Consider the following 27,943-nt stretch of genomic DNA (forward strand, 5'->3'; position numbering starts at 1 on the left):
CTTGAGCTAACCAATGTTGTCAAATTGAGCAAAATGGAAGGCCAAGTCAAAGGTGCCGACCAATTTATAACAATGGCATCAAAAACCTTTAAAAGCCCAAAATGAGCACAATGAGCACAGTTGGAAACCCCATCGAAAGGATTCCAAACATCCAAACTCCAGACTTGTAGGACCCCTTAGATCCAAGATAGAAGGATCAAGAGCTTGGTTAGGACAAAGAGTTTGGCCAATACACCAAAGATGCACAATATCTCAAAGAGGACCTTGCAAAGCTAACTAACCGCCATAATCCAAGCTAGTTCCACTGTCAACGTCCAAAGTTGTGATAACTATACCAACTTTGAATCATAATCACCTCACAAGCACATCAAGCTAAGCTAATGCAAGATACATAATATCATCTCAAAAAATAGTTAAAGTGTGAAAGCCACTATAAATGTCAAATACTACCCAATTTCAAGGGAAAAAAACCAGATCAAGATAATCCCAAGAACTTCCAAGCTAAGCCAAATTTGTGCTCAAGGGACATGGATGTGCAAGACAAATCAAGATGAGTCAAGAAGACCCTCTCAAAAATTACCAAGTGCACAAGATGTGCCAATGGTCGCAACACCTAGTTTTATGACCACCACCTCTATGACATGGTAGTGCAAATTGGTCTATAATTTTGATCTGAAAATCATACCATCCCAATGAGCTATTTGCCTACTCAGCTAGGTATGTACAAATGTGCCTTTATCAAGGAGCAAAGTGCAACTACAAGGAAAAGGGAGAATGCCTTGTTTAAGCAACAACATTGATAGAATCAAATTGACAAGTTGGTTGGGCCAAAGAAAGCCACAATGGTAGATTACCCTCTCAAACAAAAAAGTCTTTGAGGAACCAAATTAGTACAATTATTGTGTGTCTCTAGCAATATAAGTAACTTTCTTCATTAAAGCAAGAAGCAACGTATGCAATATAGCACTACAAGTGGTGTACCTAGTAACGACAACAAACCATGTATTAGTAGGACCAAAACCCTAGAAACTGTTGTACATTTACACACAACTTTTAGAGTGATTCTTCATTTTCTTGAAGCTAATTGGTTTAGCCTTAAACTTAAATACGAAGAGTTTGAATTAGCTAATCACCACAAAAGCATCGTTACATGTTACATTGCACACATCATGTGAGATGTGAAAATATCTAGATGAATCTAGGAACATGCCCAAAACTCATCTTCTAAAAACACAACACATAGTGCAATTTCAATCTCATGATAGTCACTGAAGGTTGAAAACCATAAAATCCATCATGCATAGCAAGGACTAGCCCCTATTGACATCCCCACCACACACATCATCATCACTGCTGTAGACCATAGCATAAACATATACTCACACATACAAATCCGCACACCCACACATACTTGAGCATCCATTTATACACAAGCCTTCGTACTGAGTTTCTGTCAACACTCCGAAGGTGAAGGGCAAACTCAACCATAATAACAAAGGCTGGTACTGAAGGAGAAGGCTAATCAAAAATTAGTCCACATTCTCTTCATTCAAGCTACAACTACTTGTGAAGACTATATCATTTTATTTTAGTCTCTCCCAAGCAAGAAAGAAAAAGCTTAGACCCTATGACATCCCCACTGACATCATTAGCGCCCAACAATGGGTGTAGACCATAGTCTAGACGTATGCTCTCACACATACAAATCCACACCCCCACACGAGCTTGAGCATCCATTTATACAATGGTCTTCGCACTAAGATTCTATCGACACCCCAAAGGGTGAAGGACAAACTCGGCCCTTGATAAAGGAGAAGTCTAATAAAAAATTAGTCCACATTCTCTTCATTCAAGCTACGATTGCTTATGAAGACTATACCATTTCATTTTAGTCTCTCTCAACCGAGCATCCAAGCAAAAAAAAAGGCTTAGACCATCTAGCTAATAGGACAATGCACCACTTAAGATAGATAAACGCAATATCAGCAAGCCGCAACTTGGGCGAAAACTTCACAAGGTGAAACTTGCATCTCCCTACTACAGTAGAAGCATATATATAGATGAATCCAAGAAAATGCCCAAACTCATCCTCTAAAAACACGACACATCGTGCCGTTTCAATCTCATGATATTCACTCATGAGGTTGAAAACCAACCATAACTCCATCGTGCATAGCAAGGACTAGCTACTATGACATCCCCGCTGACATCAATAGTGCCCAACAGTGGGTGTAGACCATAGTGTAAACATATGCTCTACACATACACATCCACACACCCACAAATACTTGAGTATCAATCTATACAAGGGTCTTCATATTGAGTTTCTGTCGGCACTCCGGAGGTGAAGGACAGACTCAGCCGTGAGATGTGGAATGTCTATATTAAATAAAAATTTACACATTTAACCACGTATCAATTTGGCAGGTAAACGATCTAATGTTTAATCTGTTTTCCTTAAAAAGTAGTAATCATCACACAAAGATATCAATAACATAGGACTATTCAAAGCTTTCATGCAAACCTCATAACTCCAGCCTATACAATGGACTTTTATATGATCTAATAAAATATAGAATGCTGTACAAAGTCCATTTCACCACTGCCATTTTTAGCCTCACAAGGTCCACAAAATGATTAAGCCTTTCATTTAACTTTGCCATGGACTTCAAATTGTGGCACCAAGATAATTTCAAATCTTTGTAAATGATTAGTGCTTAGAGACATTATCTACCATAGCAAAACAGGCAAGCTGACTTAAATTATGAGAAAAAGGCCCCTAGGCATACCAGCTTCTTTTGACAAGAACGTATCCATGGCAGAATCTACAGATAAATTGAATTACTAGACTTAACAAACTAGGTAATTTATATTCCCATTATTACAGAAAATGCCAAGTAGATCTTGAATGAATATCATGACAGCTCAACCATGAGAATAACCATTGACTACGCACATACTCACCAATTACTATGTCTAGCAACACGCTTCAGTATCTTTCAAGACAATCAGGAGAAAAACAACCTTTCATCACAAAATCCACTCCCATATTGTGCCAATTATATCGTATAATCACAAACCTTTAGCTCCATTATTCACCCTTCATGAAACTGATGAATTGCTGAATTGCTATGCAAAAGTTATTTGTCATAATGCCCCCCAAAAAAAAAAGTTTCACCTTTCCCAAAAACCAAAAAAAGCCCAGAGAATCAAAAGCTTGTATGAAATGAATCAAACTGTAAATGCTATGCTGGTAAGTTTAACAGTGCCAAGCATAACATAAAACAAAAAAGACATGAACACAAAGCCTACTCATCTTCCTATCAGCCCTCATTTACCTGCGTGCAAAATCACTTGCACGTGGCACGTCATATGCTCCCCAAGCTGGTGCCTGCGAAAGGTTTGAATAGGTTATCTCACAATTACTCAAGCTCACAGAAAACGTTTAAATTAGACATCAGGTAGGCTTCTTCCATGCGGTACCTGGTACATGCCATGAGTATCCTCGTAAAGAGTTTTCTGTGAGAGATCTGCATAGGACCCGAGGCCTTCATAAGCCCCAGCTACAGCCAAGCCACTGCTGTAACCTGTTATTCCAGTGGTGGTGAGCTGTGCTTGTAGCTTTTCTCTCTCTTTGGCCATGGCCATAACGCTCTTTTCTAGGGCTAGACTTTGCTCAAAGAGCTGTGCACCTGCTTTCTTTTCATATTCCACTGCGCCCCTGTAAGCATCCAGTTCAGATATCAATCGAAAGGCATCATCAGACTTATCAACAGTAAAGACCTGACAATGGAAGAGACAAAAGCTCAAAATAGTCAAAAATGAAAAGGCGCACTGCCTGTAATTTCACCTAGCTTGTTCAAGCTCACTGCGCAGCTGATCTACTTCTAGCTTGAGCCCCTGTGATGACGCATCAGCGGCTCGATATTTTTGTAAATCCTGTTGTAGGAGTTTAACTTGGGACAAAAGCTCTTGGCGCACATAATGAAGATTTTGAGTATCTGTACGTAGCCTCTGAAGTTCAAGTTTCAGTGGTTCACTAGCAACTAGTTCTGCCTCTAGCTTTGCAGCCTTCTCCCCAAGAATCCTCATTCTCTGGTCCTTTTCAGCTTGCAATCCGCCCATTGCTTGCTGAATCTGGTGCACTTCCTCCTTCAGTGCAATCAAGTCCTGCTTCAAAGCTACATAAGTCGCTGCAAGGCTTTGATTTTCTGTCAAAAGACTCTGAATTTCAGCATGTTGTGCTAGAACCCTCCGCTCAAGCATAGGCCCAGCAGCTAAGATTCTTCTATCTTGGGAACGAATTGCTCCTGCTGACACACCTAATGGTGCATCGTAGGCACCAGCTGGCAGTAGACGATTTCTCCCATACATATTTTCCTATCAAAGGATTACTGCGCAGAAAAAGCATGCACCTTATAAATCATACTTTCTTGCTTAAGGTGAATTACATAAGAAAAAATCATGTTCAAAAATGCCCCAAGAGCAGTTAAAATAAACATTTACATGAAGGTTATGTAGCGTGCTATAAAACGTAAGGTTATCGCATGATACGAACACTTGATTAATGTGTTTAAGAACATCTACTAATGGCAGCCAAATGGAGGGACAAATCCGCATTAGGGCGCTATATAAGAGGCCTCACAAACTATATGAATACATCAGAAGAGCCCCATCAACAAGCCATAGACTCCAATTACAAATTTCCATTTCACTATATTATGGAATAAAATCTTCTATAAACTGCCTTCGTAGAATTCATGTTATGATAGCCATAGTTGAAATAAAGCAAACGTACTCACTCCAGCAATCATGCAGAGTCAGACAGTAGAGTGTGCCACGAACACAACTGCTCTTTCTGGCCCTAGCTTCCCCTACGTCAACACTAAGGACAGTACTAAGCTGACAGTCACTGATTAATGCCACATGTCTTCACCCTTTCTTCCTCCACCCTCCTAGACAGTCTTGATGCATCTGTATGACCTTGCCTTTTCAAAGGCATTGGAGCATCAACTTCTTTGGAAAAAAATTGTCTCCACAGAAAGATATTTTAGTTGCGAACACATCAAACTGAAAACAATGAAAAATTCCCAAGTCTGCCATCTCAAATTCCTCCATGAGCAGTTTCTTGACTTGAGCAACTTTCTTTGAGTGATCTCCTGATCATCCACGTATAGGACAAGTAACAGCCACAACCCCCTCTCAAAAAAGAGGGGGAGGTTTGCACCAGAGGGACTCCGTTGTAGCCCGATCTTCAAAAAAGAACTCGTCTATTTGCTGGTACCATGCCCTCGAGGCCTATTTCCGCCCGTACAATGCCTTCTTCAGCTTGCATACCTTGGATGTGGACCCTAGAACCTGAAAGCCTAGTGGCTGATCCACATATACCTCCTCCTCCAGGGTTCCGTTCAAGAATGCGGACTTCACGTCCATCTGAAAGATTAGTCCATAATGGGCAGCCAAAGCAACAACAATGTGTATCATCACCATCTTGGCTGTGGAGACGAAGGTCCCATCAAGATCAAGTCCCTTTGATTGTGCGTAACCTTTCACCACCAATCTTGCTTTGTACTTGTCTAAGCTCCCATCAGACTTGAACTTTAGTTTATACACCCAGAGACCGCCGCACTCCGAAACTACTCTCGGGAATTCCTAAACCTCTTCTTCAATCCGGGGCTCGGTCTCTTCAAAGATCATGTCCCTACTGATAAGGATTTGCTTCTTCACCGGGTTGTAGAGGCGATACGCTTCACGACATCTTCTGCTTTTGGAATCAAGCTTCATCCGCTCATCCTTATGCACATGAACAAATGCATTAGTACCAAAAATCCTCAAATAGATATTGTAGGTTTCTTACCATAGTAAGCTTCATATGGAGTCATATCCTCAACAACACAAATTCGCTAAAGTTCGGGATAAAAGAAGACAGAAGAGGAGGAGGAAGGACAAGCACTATTTGAAGAGGCTATGGATGCTTCGGTCTGCTCCATCTTTGCTGTAATCACACACAGCAGATCTGAAAATAGACTCGCAGTAGACCACTCAGCAAACCTGAGTGTGAATGGGAGTCACCCTCTTGCCGAGTAACTCCTTCATTCGAGGTGATAACCTAGAGCTGGAAACCTTGCTCTAATACCATGCTGGAAATAGGAGGATAGAATCAATCATACCTCTCTCTGACCTTCAGCTCCAAGTACACTCACAGACACTTGATGAAACACTCACAGATAAAGATCTAGATAGACAGCAAAAGAGAGAGAGAAGCTGAGAGAATATTCTTCCACAAATTGTGGGTAAACAAGGCTCAGTGTGAGCACAAAACAGGATCCTCAAGGGCCCTGCTGATATCTCTCCTCAGTGGACTCCAAGAGGCGCTGTCTTTGGCAGACTTCAGTGCTGGAGTGAATGAGGAAATGGGGAGGTAGGAGGGGGCTTTTATAGGCCAGGTCCAGGGCCTAAAATACCGACCAAAGGGGCTGACTTGCCCTGCTGCACCGACCCCTTATAGCAGCCCAAGAAACCGACCAGGAGTCAGCCAATAAGGTTCACCTTGGTTGGCCAACTTCAGGCCTATATAAGGCCCTTGTGTAGGGCCTTTGCTGCCTCACTGCCAGGCGCCTTTGCTGCTGTGAATCCATCCCCAGCTCCCTATTATCTACTACCCCTTGTCACCTCAAATCAGGGGCTCACAAAGTGGGATCAGTGATTTCTAACACTTCTTGTCATACATGTAGCTCTCCAAAGAATAGTTGTGTCATAGAAGTGGTTGGAGTGGAATGACTATATACCCGACCAAAGAGCATGGCAGTCCAAAGGATGTGCTTGGATAATGCAATTTGGAGTGATCTGCAAGCCAAAGTGAGAGCCCTGCATCCTCGCTTGACCTGCCTTGGGGGCTATTTTTTCGAGTATAGCACTCTTCAGAATTGTTTGGTGGTCGAAGCCACACTCCACCCTCATGAACAGTGTATTGAGCATCTTCTTGCCATACATATTGGAGCGTCTTCTTGCCATACGTGTAGCTCTCCGACAGATAGTTGTGTCGTAGAAATGGTTGGAATGAAATGAGTCTGTACCCAACCAAAGAGCATGGCAGTCCAAAGGGTGTGCTTGCACCATGCATTTTGAAGTGATACATGCCATAGTGAAAGCCCTTCTTCCTCCCTTTGCTATCTTGCAGATATCTTAAATGGAGGGGAGCACTATTGCCCTTGCTACTCACTTCATGGATCAGTTGCGAGCCTCTCTAGCACATGTGATGCATTTACACTGTCACCACAATGCAAATATCCTAAGTCAAAGTACAGTTGACCATTTATTTGATCATAATTAAAGAGTTTTCCATTTGTGTTAATTATGGTCAAAGAGTTCTTTTAATGGTCAGAGAATTGACTACGGTCAAAGATACTTGCCTCTGGTCAAATAAACCTGACTTTGATCGGGGAGTCTTGGTATATTACCAAGAGGGTTAACTACGGTTAACCAGAGAACCACAGAGCTGACTACGGTCAGAGAGTGTTGACTTCGGTCAACGAGACTTGGCATGCGCCAAGAGGGTTAACTACAGTTAACCAAGATGTGCCAACTTCGGTTGGAGAGTTGTGCCAACTTTGGTTGGAGAGACTTGACTATAATTAAGGCGCCTCGACCCTTGGTCAAAGCCCCTTAATTATGATCAAGAGCGTTGACTTCAGTCAACCAAAGATTTTTTTTTTTTTTTTTTTTTGGTTATATGTGCACATTTGTTCAGTGGGAACGCCCACCGTGACTAGAATTAGTCCACAGTGTGTTATTTGCATGCAAAGTGCTAACAATTAATGGTAAATGTGTTCAAATAACACTTTACCTTCAATTTGAGTGGCTAAATGGCTATGTTTGGACATCAGATGTGAAAGTTATGGAACTTTGAAAAAGTTGTCCTAAGTAATTTCGCCAGCGAAATACCGAGGAAGGGGCCTCCCCCCATACTTTCCCTAGAGAACATACCTAGGAAGAGGAACTCCTCCCCGTCTATTCTCTCCCTCTCATGGGATGGATTCTCACGCCAAGATCTCGTTACTTCTCTTCTCTACTTGCATTTCCCTCCCATTTCACTCTCATTCTTTCAAAACGTTCAAAATTTTTAAATGAGATTCAACCTACCCTCTTCTTTCTCTATTTTGGGCGCTTCTCCTTCAAATCTCGCCACTTCCTCTCTCATCTGAGATTCTCCCATGATCTAAAATCATTTCATTCAAGAAGACAAGGTAATCAATGTTCTGAGCAAGCCATATTGCCTTACGCACGAGTGTACAAATAGGCGTCAGTGACCATTGCGGGGAGCAATACCAGAGATAGTTCTCTGTGAAGAACTCTGCTGAGTGTATATGTTGATTCCGCGTGAAAGGTGTCGTTCCACCTAGAGGGGTCTACGCAAGCAAACGTTTGATGGTAAAAGAAACGACGAAGAAGATCTTGACGGAAGCCTGGGCGTATCGTGCATAAGTACCACACAGAGGCTTGGATGGGTGACGCAAAGCTTCTGCAAAGCAGCGCCTCACCTGTGTGGAGAAGGCGCGAAGGAGCAGGTCATGCTACTGTTCTAATTCCAGCCAGTGGGCGGAAATCTTTGCTAGTCCCGTGACGCTGTGTGCAAGCAATGCTTCGTGAGGCAGATTCGTCATATGCCGAAGGTCCCGTGACACGCGACGCCGTGAGAGAATCTGTCGCCCGTCTTCAACCAATGTCTCACACCTTATGTGACGTGGCTTTTGTGACATGGCAAACACGTGTACTACACTGACGTGGCGCCTAGCCAAGCAGCAGATGACGTGGCAGGTCAACAGAGGACAAGCAAACCAGTGGTTCAGTTAACTTTGGTTAGTTCACCCTGGTTAAAAGTTCAGTTAGTTGGTCTAACCAAACCAGATTGGTTAGACAAACCAGGTTTGACTAACTAACCTTGGCTGTAGTTGACCAGACCATAGTTGGTTAACTAGACTACAATGGGTTGAATTCAGTTGGGAGCCAACCAAACCAGACCAGAACTAGTCTGGTTAGAGTAACCAGCCAGTTACTTCATCTAGTTACTATCCCCCCAAAAACAAAAAAAAAGCAGTTGCAGAGACTGTTTCTGCTAGCAGTTTCCACCTATCTGAGAGAGTATTTACTGTCAGAAAAAAAAAGCAGAAATCAGAGAGTTGCACAAGCAAAGGAATGCATGCCTTTGTGCTCAAGAAAAGGGAATCAGATGCATACTCAGTGCTTTTTGCAGCAGCCAGAAAGATGCCTTGGCAACCTTGTGGGTATATGCCTTGAGTTGACAGCCCGGTACTGGCATAGATTGTGAATGCAAGACACCTCTTGTTGAGGTAAATTTTCTCTTTGAAAAGCAAAGGTTATGTGCATCAGTTGCATACACAGTGTGTGTGAGAAACTTGCAGATCTCAGACGAGTTGTAAGAAAATGGCTAATCCAGTGGGATTCACAAGATAGGGATGCACATCCAAGACAGAGAAGTGTGCAACAAACTCAGCAAGAATTTGAGCAAATGGTACGCGCTCGTATGCAGGAGATGGAAAATCTCAGAAGGGATCCAAGAGCTCAACAATAGTGCTCCTATAATGGACAATATGGTCATACAAACAAAGCATTGCAGTTCATCAAGCAGTTTGATGCTGCATTCGGTACAAAAAAGTTTTCAGAATCCTCCAAGTTAAGAATGGTCAGTTTGCACTTGACAGCAACAGCTACTGCATGGTGGAGTGCACAGACCACAGATGGGTCAGCCCCAAAGAGGTGGAAGGACTTCAAGAAAGCCTTCTACCAGTAGCTTATGCCTAAACAGTTTAGAGACCCAAGAAAGCCTTCTACCGGCAGTTTATGCCTAAACAGTTTAGAGACCATGTTCTTCAAGATTGGGACAGTTTGCATATGGATACAAAAGCTATGCCTAATGCAGCGTATGATGTGCCAAGGCCAAAGGCACACTCTCGTATACAGCCAGAGAAAGAGAGATCTCATAGGGGATGGTCTCATAGTAGGAAGAGATCGAGGCTCCAAGTCCTTCACCGTCTACCTCGAGCTCGACTTCTGTATCTTCTTCTTTATCAGATAAACCATCCAGGAAAAGAAGGAAACACAAGAAGGCTAGGAAGAGAAAGTCTTCCAGAGAGACCAAGGAATTCAAAGAGGGAGGTGAATCTGTCAAGTTTATGACCTATAATGGACAATATGGTCATACAGACAGAGCATTGCAGTTCATTAGGCAATTTGATGCTGCATTCGGTACAGAAAAGTTTTCAAAATCCTCCAAGTTAAGAATAGTCAGTTTGCGCTTGACAGCGACAACTAGTGCATGGTGGAGTGCACAGACCACAGATGGGTCAGCCCCAAAGAGGTGGAACGACTTCAAGAAAGCCTTCTACCAGCAGTTTATGCCTAAACAGTTTAGAGACCATGTTCTTCAAGATTGGGATAGTTTGCATATGGATGCAGGAGATACAGTGGATGTGTACAACCAAAAGTTTTGAGATGCTTATTTGCAGGTTGCACCTTTCAAAAAGATCTCCAAAGGAACCCAAATGAAATAGTATAGAGCAGGTCTCAGTCCAAGAATTCAGGCAGTAGTGAATGCTTTGGGGCAAAGAACATTCAAGACCTTATGCATTCAGCTTCAGTAGCTAGTCTTGTGCCGTTACAAGATCCATCTAAAGTACTATCCTTGCATGCAGGACGTGCTAAAAGAAAGAAAACTGATTTTTTAAAATCATAAAAGAAAGAGTATCCCAAGGTTGAAAAGAAAGGGTTTCAGCCTTAAAAGCCGAGGGATACTCAGTTTTCAAAGACATATAAAGGCAAATCCCCATTCACTCCTGAACAGATAGCTGAGTTTCGCAGAGATGGGAAATGCTTTAAGTGTGGCAAAGAGGGGCATGTGGCTGCCCAGTGCCCAGAAAAGCCTTCAACTTCGAAGGGAAAAGAGGCAAAGAAGCCACGGGGACCGCAAAAGCCAATGGCAGGAGGAATTCTTGACATACTAGGTCATGTTTCAAACCCAGAAGAACAAGAATTGCTGCTATCATGGGGGGCAAAGTTAGAGACCAGCAAGCGCTGATTTTATTTGATCCAGGGGCTACTAATAATTTCATATCAGAGGACCTAGCCCTGAGGCTGGGAATAAAGACGGAGGAGTTGAGCAGAGCTTTGGATGCCGATCAGATGTTCTCTGGAAACCCTGTGCCAGTCACTCCCTTGATAGGGAAGCTCCGTCTTCATGTACAAAGTTATGTGGATCAGGAAGACTTCTTCATTTCTCCACTAAAACATCATGATGTAGTCTTGGGTATGCTTTGGTTTCATCGCAAGGCAGTGAAGTTGACTCTTCCTGAAAGAGTGCTGGAGTTTGTATATAGGGGCAAAGTACATCATGTGGTTGCTAGGAATAGAGGGGAAACTATTCCCATTGTATCAAATAGTTCTGTTGGAAAAGAAATAAAGTCTGCAATTTCAGCTTACATGATTTTTGTAAAAGAGAGAGATGTGGAAATACATGCTGAAATAAGTGAGGCAGATCAGAATAAATTTCAGTTCCTTGAAAATTTTAAAGATTGCTTTTCTAACGCTTTGCCAGGGGAGCTACCCCTTGAGAGACCTAAGGATCATGGCATAGAACTCATTCCTGGCAGCAAGCCACCCAATAGGCCCCCATACACAGTGAGTGCAACTCAACGAAAAGAGATTATGACTCAGGTGCAGGACTTGTTGTCCAAGGGGTTGATTCAGCCCAGTTCTCCTCCTTTTTGTTCCTCTGTACTGCTAGTACTGCTAGTACAGTAGAAAGATGGCTCATTCCGTATATGCGTCGATTACCGCGCACTAAACAAAATGACCATCAAGAATAGATTCCCTATTCCGGGCATTGATGATGTGCTGGACTAGTTAAATGGAGCTTCAGTTTTCAGCAGGATAGACTTAAAAAGTGGCTATCACCAAGTGAGGATACAACCTCATGATGTGCACAAGACAGCGTTCCACACTACTTTTGGGTTGTATGAATATCTGGTGATGCCTTTTGGATTGACAAATGCCCCAGCTACTTTCAATAGGATGATGGATCGTATCTTCCGACCCTACAAACAGTTCACTGGTACCTTCTTCGATGACATAATTGTCTTTTCTAAGTCCGAAGAAGAGCACAAGGAACATCTTGCTATAGTGTTTCAAGAGCTGAGAAATCATCAGCTCTATGCAAACAACAAGAAAAGTGAATTCTTCCTGGAAGAAATCCATTACTTGGGGCATATAATATCCAAAGATGGGACACGGATGGATCCGGCAAAGATTCATGCCATTCACGAATGGCCAGAGCTGAAAACTGTGCAAGAAGTTCGAAGTTTCCTAGGCTTGTGTTCTTACTACAGAAGATTTATCAAGCATTTTGCGGATATAGCTGCTCCACTCCACGATCTTACTAAGAAAACTGCAGTTTTCAGATGGGGAATTCCTCAAAAGACAGCCTTCACCACACTCAAGGAGAGGCTAACTACAGAGCCAATCTTGATCGTTCCAGATCTGTATCAGCCATTTGATGTGGATTGTGATGCTTGTGGGGAATGTGTTGGGGCTGCATTGCATCAGAATGGTCATGTAGTAGCCTATGAGAGTAGGAGACTCCGGGATGCAGAGAGATATCTGGGAATCTATGAGAAAGAGTTATTGGCTGTAATCCATGCCATCCATACATGGAAGCATTATCTTTTGGGTGTAGATTTTACAGTTAAAACAGATCACCAAAGTCCGAGATATTCTCTGACTCAAACAAAGCTTTCTGAGAAGCATATGAAATGGGCAAATATGCTGTCAATGTATCATTTTAAGATTGTCCATACTTCAGGAATTCGGAACAGAGTGGCAGATGCCTTGTCCTGTAGACCCTAGGTCAACAATGTGACTATTGCTTATCATCAGGACCTGGAAGGCATGAGGGAGCCCTTTACAGCAAATGCAAGAGGGGCAGTCCACCAGTCACTATTCCCTCAAAGATGTGTATCTAATGAAAGATGACTGCCTATGCAACACCCAAGAGATGAGAAAAAAGATTTTGGAGGAATGCCATGCACCTCCCTACGCTGAACATAGAGAAATTACAGCAACAACTCTAGCACTAGAGAGGTATTTCTTTTGGCCAGGGATGCGGAAAGATATACATCAGTTTGTTACTGAATGCCTTACGTGTCAGAAAGTGAAGTATGATAGACGGAAGGCACCTGGCCTACTTATGCCTCTTCCCGTGCCTCAGGCACCGTGGGAAAGTATTACAATGGACTTCATATTTGATTTGCCAAGATCAAAGTCAAGGAATGATGGGATTTGGACTATCATTGATAGATTCAGCAAGCAAGCTCATTTCATTCCGATTCGCAAAACCATAAAGGCAGATCATATGGCTAAGCTTTTAATGGCACAGATCTTTAAGTACCATGGTATGCCTAGGTCCATTGTCAGTGATCGAGATCCTAGCATAGGAGACAAACAGATCTCAAGGAAGGGGATTGGGTACTTTTGAAGTTCGAGAAAGCTAGGCTCCGCAAGTTTAAAGGCAAACAGGAAGTGTATGCAAAGTTATCTCCCAGATACTATGGCCCTTTTAGGGTTGCAGAAAGAATAAATGAGGTTGCATACAAGTTGGCATTGCCAGAGCATTGGAGGATTCACAATGCATTCCATGTGAGTCTTCTAAAGAAATTTCAGGGGCCAGAGCCCACAGAGCCAGTATCAGAGGATCCACCAGAAGTGGATGAGCTGGAGGAGGTCCTTCAGCCAGAGCAGATTGTGTACCATACTGTACGCAAAGGCCCTCAGGGCAAGGAGTTTTACAGGTATCTGGTAAAATTCAAGAATTATACGGCATTAGATGCCAAGTGGATGGATGAAGACATGTTGTCCGATCATCCACAGCTTTGGATGTTTACAAGGAAGCTTTTCAATTGAGGTCAACTGAATAGAAGCCTAGGGGATGTCACCACAATGCAAATATCCTAAGTCAAAGTACAATTGACCATTTATTTGATCATAATTAAAGAGTTTTCCATTTGTGTTAATTATGGTCAAAGAGTTCTTTTAATGGTTAGAGAATTGACTATGGTCAAAGATACTTGACTCTGGTCAAATAAACCTGACTTTGATCGCGGAGACTTGGTATATTACCAAGAGGGTTAACTACGGTTAACCAGAGAACCACAGAGCTGACTACGGTCAAAGAGTGTTGACTTCGGTCAACGAGACTTGGCATGCGCCAAGAGGGTTAACTATGGTTAACCAAGATGTGCCAACTTCGGTTGGAGAGTTGTGCCAACTTCGGTTGGAGAGACTTGACTATAATTAAGGCGCCTCGACCCTTGGTCAAAGCCCCTTAATCATGAACAATAGCGTTGACTTCGGTCAACCAGAGAATAAATATGCATATTTCATATTTGTTATGTGTGCACATGTGTTCAGTGGGGACGCCCACTGTGACTAGAATTAGTCCACAGTGTGTTATTTGCATGCAAAGTGCTAACAATTAATGGGTGCCATGGTGGTGCACTTTAATTAATTGTTTCAGGTACTAGAAGAGTTATTTTCCTAGGCGCTACGGGAGCCTAACAAGAGTCTAGGAGGTGGTTCGCGTGACCAAGTGCTTTGAAGACTCCAGAGTTGCCCTTAGTGGCATGTAATTGGAAAAGTAATGTAGAATTTGACAAGTGGCTTGTTGCCAAGAAAGGGAGCCTAAGAGCTCATGTAATGATTGATTTTTACGTTTGGATTTTTTGGTATGAACAGCTTCCACGCTGAGCTATGTACTCCATCTTCTCTCAAGCAATAAAATCCTTCGAGGGGGTCCAGCCCGACTGATTGTCCTGGGCCCTAGTGTCTCTGTTGAGAGAGGGAGAGAGGGAGAGAAATGAAAGTGTTTCTACTGTAGTTTACGACTAAGGTTACATACACCTTCCAAGTAAATTTTACACGAATCCACCTTACATAGCTAGATGTGGTAATACATTCAAGCTTTAAACATCATTGGTAATAGAAATTTCTTACAATCGTCACATTGTGGCTCATCAATGCTAAATGATAAATGTAGGCTGCATGACCTTGTGAAAACTAGATGCACATGGATGCGGAGGCCCATCCATGGAGTTGCAAATTTGTTGTATCCTGTCAACCCACTTCAAGAAGAAAGGAGACCCATCTATGAGACTAGATTCTGACTACTACATGAGATACACCCCATGTAGGGGGAATGGACGCATCTAGTACACCAGAAACACTGAAGATATTGAGAATACACTAGTACTCTAAACTTGATCAGTGTATAGGATCTGGTGGGCTCTAATATCCCTAAAAGATGTCTGAATCTGTAACTATTGCCCTTGATCTGCCATGTGTCTCGCGTGTGGGAAAGATATGCTAGAATGTGTTGAGAAGTGAGTTGACACTCTACACTAGCTCTATCATGAGGGACTTAAATGTGAATGAGCCTGGCGAGGATCCAACGGTTGCAAGGAGGGTACCCTGAACTGGACATATGCTTATTGTTCCAATAGATGTCCTCACGTGGATCTAGCGTGTAGAAGGAGCTATCTCGAGATCCCATGCTCTATGGTGGGTGCTAAGTGTGGGCTCATCTCCTCTGAAGAAGTCTATGATCCACTACTACCTGAGGTCTTGGGAGTGTGTTGGTCGCATGAGTGTCCGTCTTAGTCGTGTCACAAAGAGAGTGGCACTTTTCTGGTTTTGATAGTCAATGATCTATAGCATGAAATGAAGCCTGTGCTCAAAGAGGCAGTGGTATCTCCCCCATATATCATAGTATCAAGGGCATCTAATGAGCACATGCTCCTAAGTTCCACCACTTGCAAGTCCCATAGGGTGCATAAGTCTCAGCTCACAATGGTGTCGTGTGGCCTCGATCTCTCATCGAATCTCCAATATGGGAACCTGAGAAATGACGTTCGGAGCTGGCCCATGGCTATCCGTACTGCATGTATAGATGAATCTGCAACTATCCTGGTGGATGAACGAAACACCTCAGTGGCCATCTTAGTGGCATGCCGTTGTGTCTGCCACACATATCATCCTTGATGACACAAAAATCTCATGTTGTGTCAATTGTACACTAGGTAGGAGTACTAGATGATCAATGGACATGCCTTGTGTGTGGAACCATCTGGTGGCATGAGAATACCGACTATTCGTATGTCCATCAGTTGCTAGCTGCAAAGAGTATAAGAGGGCTCTCCACGGTAGCCATTGTCTACCCGTCTCAATCCTGCCCTATGCTTGGACCTTGTCCAAATATGCGATGATTTGAAAGGAGAAGTCTGCATGCATGAGACCGTCTGTGATACTTGGCCAATATGATGTCATGTGAGGTTCATCTCTTCCCGACGATCATGTGAGAGAACATCATGACCTATAGCCTCAAAGCTAGCAGAGTCAAAGAGAAGGGATTTCGTGTGTAACATGATGAAAGAGCTTGGAAACATTGTGTCTCCAATCTCGCAAGTGATATACCTAGATGAATCCAGGAACATTCCCAAACTCATCCTTTAAAAACACAACATAGTGCAGTTTCAATCTCATGATAGTCACTCACAAGGTTGAAAACCATAAACTGCATCATGCATAGCAGGGACTAGCTACTATGACATCCCCACTGACGTCATCAGCGCCCAACAGTGGGTGTAGACCATAGTATAAAAATATGCTCTCACACATACAAATCCACACACCCACACATACTTGAGCATCCATTTATACAAAGTCTTCGTACTGAGTTTCTGTCGGCACTCCGAAGGTGAAGGGCAGACTCAGCCATGACGAAGGCTAGCACTAAAGGAGAAGGCTAATCAAAAGGTAGTCCAAAATCTCTTCAATCAAGCTACAACTGCTTGTGAAGTCTAAACGTTTTCATTTTAGTCTCTCCCCAACCAGCATCTAAATCTAAATCTAGCTGAGAGGGCAACGCACCATTTGAGATGCATGTTCTCTGGCTAGCCTAGCTTGAGCCACCAATTTCATGCTAAACCAAGGTCCTATGAAAGTGCACCTTAAGTACACGTACGATGTGACAATGTGGACCTCTACCCTCGTAAAGGTGAATGACTTGCATCAAAGATGGACATCAATAGTCTTGAAGATCATAATCTTGGTCTTGCCAAGATTGAACTTCATCACCCGGTTATCAACATGTCACAAAATGCTTGTAAGGCCACCAAATGGCTCTATAGACTTGTTGTGTCTGAGATTACTAGGAAACATCATCTGAATAGAGTAGGATAGCGACCAGAGTATTGGCTAGTAACGAACCACACCCTCGTTGTGTGTCAATTAAGGATGCCAACTCATCTATGTAAGGACCAAAGAGGGTGGAGACAATGGGCACATTCCTACTTCACCTTGATGGTGCAACTCACCTCCTCAGAAATGCCATGTGCAATAAGTACTCTGCATGTGACCCTCTCATGAAGTGCCATGACTCTTCAGCGTGGCTTTATCACCTTCAGTGTGATCTACCTTCTTCAATATGGTTTATTGTTGCCGTCCATATGGTACAATGCACCATCTTCAATATGGTGATGGATCTCTATCCAGTATACATGATAGTCACATCCAGTGATGACACAATGTCGGAAGCTAGTGCATGGGGTGGACTTCACCTACGTGAAGTTACGAGTTGAATGACTATTATACCTAATCACCCTCCACATGATATTAATTTATCAACATGCCGTACAAGACTGATGACACTTCGCACATCCACAAGGGTTTTCCATACCCCACAACTCTTCTCCTAACACCTTTAATGGTGTCATGTGCACGGATTGGTATCTGACGTGTACTAGTTACACAGAACTAGCTCAGGTTAGCCTAGGGAGGCTTAGAGCTAGGCAGGCTTGATTCTCGGGTTGAGTGGCAAGGGTACGAACTATTTATAGGTCTTCGCTATTTTTGGCGCCGGGGCCCGAGTCTATATAAGGGGCCCAGGGGGTTCAGTTCTCAGTGTGCAGTTGGGAGCAAGTCTCGTTCCCAGGTGCTAGGTCTGATCCTGGATTGTGTCGCGGACGCGTGCCTGCATCTTAGCGTAGCCCAAGGCCCAGTGGCAGATCCAGGGCTTCACAGCGCCACCTGGTGGTATGGGACACCAGGCTGGTTTGGATCTGATTGGGAGTTCGTGCCAGTAGCTCAGCTCGTGGCTCGGGGGGACATCTTCTGATTCGGGATCACATCCCGCAGATGTCACGGTTGGGTGGTGAGCAGCCTGCTCAGTTCTGATGTTGTGTGTGGTTATTTTGCAGATCAGGGGTTTCAGGAGTGCTGGGACGTGTCAGTTGGTATCAGAGCCAACTCCTGAGGTAGGAACTTCTGATGCGAGAATTTTGACGGATTTCTCTTCCAGGTATGCCCTAAAATTCGAAATTTCCTGCTGCGTTTTTGCTGACTACCTGGGGTAGAAGGGGTGAAGAGATATCTGGAAAAGGAAGAAGAAGAGGAGTGAGATAGAATCGAAATTTCTGAAGGCTACGGAGAGAAGTTTTGAGGGAGGAGAAGGAGAGCAGAAAAGAAGGAGAGAAGTGCAGGAAATAGACAGCAAGGGAGTAGGGGATGCGGAGCTTAGGAAGGGGCGCTGTAGGCGAGGCAGTGTCGCGGGACAGCCTGTGTAAAAGGCTGTCCACAGCCAGCGCAGCAGGCTGTCCACAGCCTGCGCAACAGGCTGCGAACAGCCTGCGCCTAGGGCTGCGTGCAGCCTGCGCTGAAACAAGGTGCTTTTTTCAAAAAAAAAAGCACCCCTCCAAAGTTGGAGGGGCTCAGGTGCTTTTTTCGAAAAAGCACCCCTCCAAAGCTGGAGGGGCTCAGCCTTTTTTGGAAGCCCAGCTTCCAAATCAGGCAGCCTTGCACCCTATATAGGTGGGGGCTGGGTGCTAGGCTACCCACAAGCAGCCCCAAGATTTGAGAAGTTACCTCGAGTTTCGTGCCAGCCAGCCTCGCCCTTCAGCCTGCACCCTGTTTCGATCAGCTCCCCTGCATCTGCCCTTGCCTGCGTCAGCCCTGCACAGCTCCCGAAGCTGCCGTACCAGCCGTACAGCTCCAGCGACAGCCGTACAGCCTGTACGGACTGTCCTGCCTGTTTTCGTACCAGCTGCTGTAGCGAACAGCAGCTGCGCCAGCTTCTGCAGCTACCGTACGGCCTGCGTCAGCAGCCGTACAGGCCACATCAGCAGACCGCACAGTTTCAATTCCAGCCTGCGCATCCGGTTGGCAGGTTCGGGGCGGCACGAGGACACGTGGTCTCCCGGTTTACCAGATTTCAGCATCTCTTCTGTCAGATTTATCTAGGACGGTTTTCTTCTGCTCCATCTCCCTCCGTGCTTCGTTTCAGTCAGTTATTTCTCTCCGTTTGTAATCAAATCAGATTCAGCCATGTCTGATGCTCCGAATCCCGAGTTCGCTATGGGAGAGCAGGACTTAGATTACACTCCAGTGGGAGAGGACGATCAGGGTCTCTATGACGACCTGATCACTAAGAAAGCCTTCAGTGAGTTCACGACTGCTCTGGATGGTAAATTTGAGCAGGTCAACGCTAATCAATCGGGGTTGACACAGCAACTCCAAGGGATACAAGCAACTTTGACTCTTCTGGCTAGCACGGTTCAGGCACTCACGCATGTGGATGCCATGGCTTCCGTGCTAGGCCCGAATATCACTCCGGATCCCTTTCCAGGTGACCAGAAATCAAGAACAAAGGAGGTGGTTGACACTTGGTTGCACAAGTGGCAAGTACACTTCCAATTTCACCCCTATCCAGACGAGAAAAAGATTCAGCTAGCAGCAGGGTTTATGTCAGGTAAAGCCTTGCTTTGGTGGAAAGAACTTCAGCCTAAGCCTGATACTTGGACAGAATTTGAGGGTATCTTCAGGAAGGAGTTCCTGAAGAAGGAAGATGACTACGATATCGTCGGCAAGCTCAAGGCCCTCGATATGTCAAAATTGAATTTAACTTTTGACGTTTATCTTCAAAGATTTAGGGATCTGCAAACCAAGGCCACTAAAATGGATCCTGTAACCTTGTTAGGTTCTTTCGTGGATGGTTTGCCAGACTCCTATAAGTTACAGATTAAGAATAACAAGTGCACAACATTGCAGGAGGCCATGACATATGCGCGCATATATGATGATACCATGGCCGGTACCAAGGCAACCACAGCTACCGAGACCAGCGGAAAGAACAAACGCAAGTTCTTTCAGCATGCAACTGGTATTGGGGAGACGAAGTCTACGGACAACGCCTCCAGGAAAAGCTTAACTCCTGCGAAGAATGGTAAGGCCCGTTTCCTTCGCACTCTCAGGCTCAAGAAAGAGGGCCGGTGTTTTTATTGCGAGGAGCGGGGCCACACGAAGAATGAGTACCTTTAATACTTCGTTGTTTGGTTCCCATGATCTTTTCCGAGTTTATGGAGAAGTTAGGGACCAACAGGTTCACATTCTCTTTGATCCGGGCAGCTCTCACAATTTTGTTAATTACAAATTTGTGCAGAGGATGGGGCTGTCCACAGTACCTAGCGACCACACCTACGAGGTGCAGCTTCCAGCCGGGAAGCAGTTTTGGGATCGCAAGGTTGAAGCGCTTCCCATCCGGATTCAAGCCTACACGGGAGCTCTCACATGTTATGTTATGCATTTAGAGCATGTAGACTTGCTGATCGGGATAGAGTGGTTTAAAACCCACAATATCCAGATTGGATGGATGGAGCATACGCTTTCTTTTGTAGACAAAGGCACCCAATTTTGTATTCAGTGTGATAAGATTATCCCTTCTCAGGGGCCTATTGTATCTGCGATGCAGCTTCGGAATATATTGAACACTTCTCATTATGATGTCTATCAGTGTGTTTTGATTCCACTTTCTTCATTTATTGTTTCGGTAATTAACAAAAATGAATTAAGTGTGTTTGAACACCGAGAATTGAGAACGTTGTTAGATAATTTTAAGGACGTATTCCCAGCTCAACTGCCGGAAGGTTTACCTCTAGAAAGGGCAGTAGATCATCGCATAGACTTAGTCCCAGGGGCTCAACCTATCAGTGTACCACCGTATAGGATGAGCCACGTAGAGGAGGATGAGTTAGCTATCCAGCTTCAGGATTACCTGAATATGGGCTATATCCGCCCAAGTAAATCTCCTTGGGGTGCACCTATCCTCTTAAGAAAGAAGAAGGATTCTTCCTGGAGGATGTGTATAGATTATAAACGACTAAATAAAGTTACAATTAAGAACCGCTATCCTTTACCTCGTTCTGATGATTCGATAGACCGTTAGGCCGGAGCGAAGTATTTCACTAAGATTGATTTGCGTTCGGGTTATCATCAAATCCGTATCTATGCTAAACACATAGATAGGACCGCATTTCGGACTAGGTATGGTCATTACGAGTTCCTCGTATTACCTTTTGGTTTGACCAATGCTCCTGCTACTTTTCAGCAGATGATGAACGATTTGTTCAGAGATTATCTGGGCAAATTTGTTGTAGTGTTCTTAGATGATATCTTGGTATATAGTAAAACGCTTGAGGATCATATAGGACACCTTCGGGTTGTCTTACTTGTTCTAAGACAGCATAAGCTTTATGCCAAGATGAGTAAATGTGACTTCTTTATGAAGGAGATCATTTACTTAGGACACAAGATTTCTTCTGAAGGTATTAGCATTGATCTGGATCGTATCCAGAAGGTTTTAGAATGGCCTATCCCTCAGACTGTGAAACAACTTCGCTCTTTCCTAGGATTTACGGTATTTCTTCGGAAGTCAGTCCGTGATTATTCACAAATCACGGTACCCTTGACCAACATATTGAAAGGTCGTGGACGCAGGTCTACTCAACCGATCCCTTGGAATGATGCAATGAACAAGGCTTTTAAAATCTATCAAGGAAGCACCCGTTCTTGCATTACCCGATCCTACCCGGCCTTATGTTTTAGAGGCCGATGCGAGTGATTATGCGATTGGGGCAGCTCTATTCCAAGAGGACAGACCTGTAGCTTTTGAGAGTAAGAAGCTAGACGACACTCAGTATCGTTGGCCCACACTTGAGAAGGAACTTTATGCAGTAGTGTATGCTCTCAAGGTTTGGAGACACTACTTGTATGGTTCAAAGTTCCTTGTATTGACTGATCACCAGTCAATTAAGTATGTGTGTGATGGATCAGACTTGAGAGGAAGGAAAGCTAGATGGGCAGAGTTAATGCAGGATTTTGATTTCGAAATCCGTTATCGTAAGGGTTCGTTGAATAGTGTGGCGGATGCCTTAAGTCGAGTTAAGTTTGTAAATGCTTTGTCATTTACGGAAATATCCTCAGACCTATTTCAATCCTTGAGAGGGCTATACGTAACTGATAGTCATTTCAGTTCTTATTGGCAGAGAGTCCAGGATGGGAATTCCATGGTTGACCAGGACTCAGGGATTGTGCCACCTAGGATACAGGCGGCGGGAGGTCAGTGGATGATTAGGAACGGCTTGCTGTTCCGGAATGAAAAGATTTGTGTGCCTGATGTTCTGGACCTAAAATCCAAGATTCTCTGGGAGTGTCATGATGCTCCTAGTGCGGGACATCCAGGTATACATAGGACTCTGTCTCTTGTGAAGCATACCTTTTATTGGCCTAAGATGCGTGCATTTGTAGAGAACTATGTAGTAGGTTGCCGAGTTTGTCAGGTTACTAAGGCTGAACGCCTTAGAAGCGCGGGCTTATTACAGCCATTACAGATTCCAGGTAATAAATGGGAAAGTATTTCCATGGATTTTATTACTGGTTTGCCTCGTACGCGCAAGGGTCATGACTCTATTTGGGTCATAGTCGACCGTTTGACAAAAATGGCTAGATTCTTACCTACAAGAACAACTATTTCAGCTGTTCAGTTGGCTCACGAGTTTGTGGACCACTTGTTCAAGCTGTATGGTTTGCCATCTGACATAGTCAGTGACAGGGACTCAAAGTTTACAAGTAACTTCTGGACACTTGTATTTGAGAAGTTGGAAACTACTCTAAGTATGAGTTCCTCAGATCATGCACAATCTGATGGCAGTACAGAAAAGGTCAACCAGTTGGTTGAAGACATGCTTCGGGCATATGTATCTAAGAGACAGTCTTTATGGGAAGATTATCTACCCATGATTGAATTTGCTTACAACAGTGCAAAGCATTCTAGTACAGGTTATGGCGCCGGGGCCCGAGTCTATATAAGGGGCCCAGGGGGTTCAGTTCTCAGTGTGCAGTTGGGAGCAAGTCTCGTTCCCAGGTGCTAGGTCTGATCCTGGATTGTGTCGCGGACGCGCGCCTGCATCTTAGCGTAGCCCAAGGCCCAGTGGCAGATCCAGGGCTTCACAGCGCCACCTGGTGGTATGGGACACCAGGCTGGTTTGAATCTGATTGGGAGTTCGTGCCAGTAGCTCAGCTCGTGGCTTGGGGGGACATCTTCTGATTCGGGATCACATCCCGCAGATGTCACGGTTGGGTGGTGAGCAGCCTGCTCAGTTCTGATGTTGTGTGTGGTTATTTTGCAGATCAGGGGTTTCAGGAGTGCTGGGACGTGTCAAATGGCCTTGGGGGTGAGCCTTGTTCTGTTAGGTTGTGATGCTTAGTTTTAAAGGGACAGATCAAGATCACATAGCTTTTGTGACGTAGAAGTGATCTTCAAAACCAAAGTCTTGAGTGCTAGATCGTAGAGCTCTCCGGAATTTAAAGAATGGTTTCAGCTTCAAGAAACTCGGAGTTGTCTATGGCTAGTTACGAGTCAATTAAGTTTTAGGAATAGTTAGGGTCCTAGGCCTTCGATTAATTAATGTTGTGCATGGGTAGAGTGGTTTAGAATAAAATTAAATTTATTAAAAGTACTCTACTTCCCCCTCAAACCACCTAGGGGCCTAGCTTCTTCCTCAAGCTAATTGGGCGCCTAATTTATCATGCTTCTCTCCCAAGCTTCTTTTATATTTTTAGCCCTTGCTTTTTCCACTAGCTCTCCTATAGATTAAGGGCCAGCCTTCTTCTGGGATTCATTCAAAGCTTGAGATTCTACTCCTCCCTATCCTTGCACATCAGCTCTCTTGCTGCCCATCACCTATCTCTCAGCCTGCTCCTGCTGCCCATCCACTGCCTACTGCTCTTGCTTCTCTGGAGTTGTTGGAAAGGTCACCTCCCCATCTGTAAACCCTCAAATGAGGAGAGCATGGGGGAGGGAGACCTAGGGCAGGACATGCCCAAAGGAAAGAGAGAGGGGCTGTCACATGGGCAGCACCTCACAAGAGCACAATGATGGCGAGGTATCCCGGAGGTAGATATGCAGCACAGGGAAGGATCTATGAGCAGATATCCGGCCTGCAACAGGGCCTGTTTGTGGCGCATTTATGGAGGGGGAGGTCTGCAGCATGGTCGGCTAGATGGAGGACTGGTAGGGCTGGTCATAGGCAGCCTACCAGGTCCAGATCAGGGCAGGACCAAGGGGGCTGGGCCCTGCAATGATTAAAGGGCCTTGTGCCCTGGTTTTATAGCCCCACAGGACTAGGTGGGGGGAGCGAGCTGGTCGGCCAGTCTGGTCGGCCACAGAGGCTAGCCCACAGACCCATACATGGGGGTGAGTGGAGGGAGTCATGCACACACAACAAGGGGATCTGCGCCCCCACTTATAGGAGCTGTGGGGGCAGTTTTAGGGCCTGTTGCAGTCGGTTGGAGGGGCTGCAAAAGTCAGCCATTTAGGCCTGATCCAGTTGGTATTTTTGAGGGCCTTGGGTCCTATAAAAGGGAGGCCTAGTGCCCCATTCATAGCATCCAGCACACCAGCAGTTGTGGGAGCAGCAGTTCACACATCTTCAGGTCTACTTCCAGGAGGCAGAAGAGTAGACTGAGCTCTACTTGGGCTGGGCTTCTGGGGCAGCAAGAAGCTGAGATCTATGGATGGAGAAGTCTACATACGCTCGAGGTGGAGCAGTATGTGGTAAGATCAAAGGACCATGCTCTGGTGGGACTTTGGATCTCTCTCTCTTTGCATTGTGTCCATAGTTTTGGACAGGAATATATTCTTTTGGTAGCTTCTATATCTGGCTAGATCATTGTCTATTGATGAGTCTGCACATCTGTTTGATGCACATAAGTTTAAGAAGTTTGTTATTCCACACCCCACACACACTGTGTGAGCTCCTGGGCTATTCTATCAGTCTTCCACTATGCATACCATCTGTTGGTAGTATCATCTTGGGGGGGGAAATCCACCATCCTTTTCAAATTGCATAGTTGAAATCATATATTTCGGGTTAAAATGTTCCAAATGAAAGCGACTATATTCCTAGAATAAAGATCATCTTCTCCTCATCGTGAGTACACCCTCAAACACCGGAAATGTCAGACACAACATCAATTTATCATTGAGTTCCTTGTGCAATGGCATGATCTTGATGGCTCCTATGGCACTTGGCAAAACAGTGTTGCTGCTTTATTTCAATCATCAAATCTAAGATTCTTTCTAGAAGTCCATATTTTCCACAGGACCTTCTTCAGTTTGAGGGGATGTCACTATCTAGAAGTAAATTCCCTTCGACTTATGCTGGATGGATACTTGTGAAAGGATAAGCCCTTTCAACGGGAGACTCTTTCCATACAACTCTTCCATAGAGAGATGCTCTTTTATGATGACGACACACTATTTATAGCAACATGAGATAATCCCTTTCAAGTGGCTCTTTACCTAAGAGAGGCCTTTTGTATGGGTCACTCATTCTACGAAGATTCCACACTAATGATAATGTGTTACCAGAATTTCTCATAAAAATACCATCCTAATATTGATTCTACGCAAACGGTTTGATTGTTGGAGGTTTAGATGTCCAGCTATCTTGGTCTATAAAAAAAGGATCTTTAAGCCTTCTGCATTGAGTATTTGACAGTGACATCTATCTTGGTCCCTAGAAAATGGATGTTTGAGCCTTCTGCATTGAGTATTTGAACAGTAACACTTGTTGATTGTCCAAGGGGAGGATTGCTTCAAAAAAAATCGCTCCATATGTGATTACTGCTGACAACTCCAGTGCTGTCTCAAAAATGACGATTCCCATACAGCATCTCCTAAAAGAACGGTTGGCTGAAGTATATTGTTTGGTTTGGCCTTGGAAGTGGCAATCACCTTATAGTAGCCACTAAATACTTCAAGATCTGCAACGTAAGTGTCACAATTTGCAGTCCTAGAATCGCAATTTGCAGCCTTAGAATTGCAATTCGGATATAATTTTGTGATGGGCAAAACATCTTGTCAACTATTGACCGAAGTTCAGGATTTGAGCTCTCACCACTTGGCACTTGCACTATTATTTTTCATGATAATTTTACCTTCCAAGCAAGCATAGAACAGAACTTGGCAGGGCCAAGCCAAACAGAAGCAACATCTACATTTGTCAAGCAACTACCTCCAAATCTTTTTGGGGGAAATCACCATGTGCAACAAAGATAGAACTTGATGAATGTTTTTGGACTACTGAGCTCTCAAAAAGCCATATAGACTCCAAGTAAAGCATACCAATAGTCTATGACAGGTCAACAAATGGATGAAGAGTTATATGAGAACTTGTATCGTAACACTAAGAGATCTTGGGACAAATGGCTTCCACTTGCAGGACTTTGTAAGAAAGACTTCGTATTAACTCCAAAACAGAAAATAGAGCTAGTCAAGAGTAGCACATAAAGAGAGCTACTAGCAAAGAAGCAGGAAACGATGTACTGTAGCTCAAAAAGAAAATCGGATATTGGAAGGGAAAACAGCTGGGTAAAATGGGAGGAGAGGAGGGGGACAAAAGGACAGCAATGGAAGGGAGAGGAGAGGCAGAGGAGTGAAAATATTAATATAAGCGATGTAGGGAGAGAAAGGTGGAGTAAATGAGGGAGTGGAGGCCCTCCTCATACACGTAATAGACCCCTTGCACGCTTTCCAACATTTCCATATGATACTTTGACTCCAAAAGTTAAGCACCATTCCTAAGCCAACAAGCCCACTAAGCTACAATATCCTTTTGAAGGCAGTATCTCTTTCCCGAAGATAAAGAATCATCGTAATCTTTTTTCATTCAACTTAGATGAAAACTCACAATAGAATAGCTACACGTGCAAAAAACGACACAAAAGTACAACCCAAACCCAGAATTAAAAATCAGTCACCCACAAAGTTACAAAACACAATCCCGCCCATGCATAGCAAGCCCAAGGAGTGAATTCATCTAGAAGACTTGATTATCTTCTAAAAATTCTTTCTAGGCTAACCTTCCGAAAGTCTATCTAGCTTAAGCTTTGAATTGTATCTAGCTTCTCATGTCTATTGATTCCAGGAGTCCTACGCTTAGAATTTAGCATTGAAAAACTGCCACGGAAATAGCTTGAGGAGTAGACTAGAGACGACCACCGATGCCTAAGGGACATGAAATAGAAAATGATATGCATGAAGGTGATTTATTAGCTGCCGTTCTTTGCAATTAGAAAGAGCCAGTGCATCAAGCCTCGGTAAGCTGGTGTGATTATATTCGATCATAAAAGTCTGTATACTCATTCAAAAATCCAAACCGTTCTACTCTTTTGCTCGATATTGACAAATCGAAGTACTGATTGATTTTCAAAGTTTCTTCCAAATCATAGCGTTAAATGTGTATGATCGATGACTTTCCAACTGGCATGCAATCTTCCATACTCTCACCTTCGCTGAAATAACATCAGCAACTCCACGATGGAAAGAAAGACAATTCGGACTAAGTGTACGACTTTGCATGTCAAGGCGCCCGGAGTGTAGGCTTACCAGAAAATGTCGATGAAGAACGAAGAAAAGATTTACCCTCTCAAGAACCCACCTGGGTTTTAAACCGGTCAGCCCTAGTAGCAATTAAGGACTTTTTAA

At 44.0% G+C, this 27,943-nt stretch overlaps 1 protein-coding gene across 2 annotated transcripts; it reads right to left on the minus strand.

Annotated features, from left to right (window-relative positions):
• Window positions 1–3,033: 3,033 nt before the first annotated feature.
• On the minus strand, window positions 3,034–27,943 carry LOC147903453 (protein FLX-like 2). Of its 2 annotated transcripts, none has more exons than XM_087372741.1 (4): window positions 27,845–27,943; window positions 3,851–4,394; window positions 3,484–3,721; window positions 3,034–3,391 (listed from the first exon to the last, which is right to left on the minus strand). In XM_087372741.1, the coding sequence occupies exons 2-4, from the start codon at window positions 4,372–4,374 to the stop codon at window positions 3,335–3,337; spliced, it is 819 nt and encodes a 272-aa protein (XP_087228867.1). In that variant the 5' UTR covers window positions 4,375–4,394; window positions 27,845–27,943; the 3' UTR covers window positions 3,034–3,334. The 2 variants fall into 2 exon arrangements, with proteins under 2 accessions (XP_087228867.1, XP_087228866.1); XM_087372740.1 differs by having other exon boundaries at window positions 27,746–27,863.

This window comes from Dipteris shenzhenensis, chromosome 3, assembly GCF_047967505.1.
Source record: "Dipteris shenzhenensis isolate YYH24624 ecotype China chromosome 3, Dip_SZ_1.0, whole genome shotgun sequence".
NCBI classification, from domain to species: Eukaryota; Viridiplantae; Streptophyta; class Polypodiopsida; order Gleicheniales; family Dipteridaceae; genus Dipteris; species Dipteris shenzhenensis.

Excerpts from the sequence above, each read along its gene's own strand:
- LOC147903453 (XM_087372741.1), bottom strand. The coding sequence starts at position 4,374 with ATGTATGGGAGAAATCGTCTACTGCCAGCTGGTGCCTACGATGCACCA. Across the intron at positions 3,722-3,850 it reads AGTGAGCTTGAACAAGCTAG|GGGCGCAGTGGAATATGAAA; the intron begins GTGAAATTACAG and ends GGATGCTTACAG. Across the intron at positions 3,392-3,483 it reads ATACTCATGGCATGTACCAG|GCACCAGCTTGGGGAGCATA; the intron begins GTACCGCATGGA and ends AACCTTTCGCAG.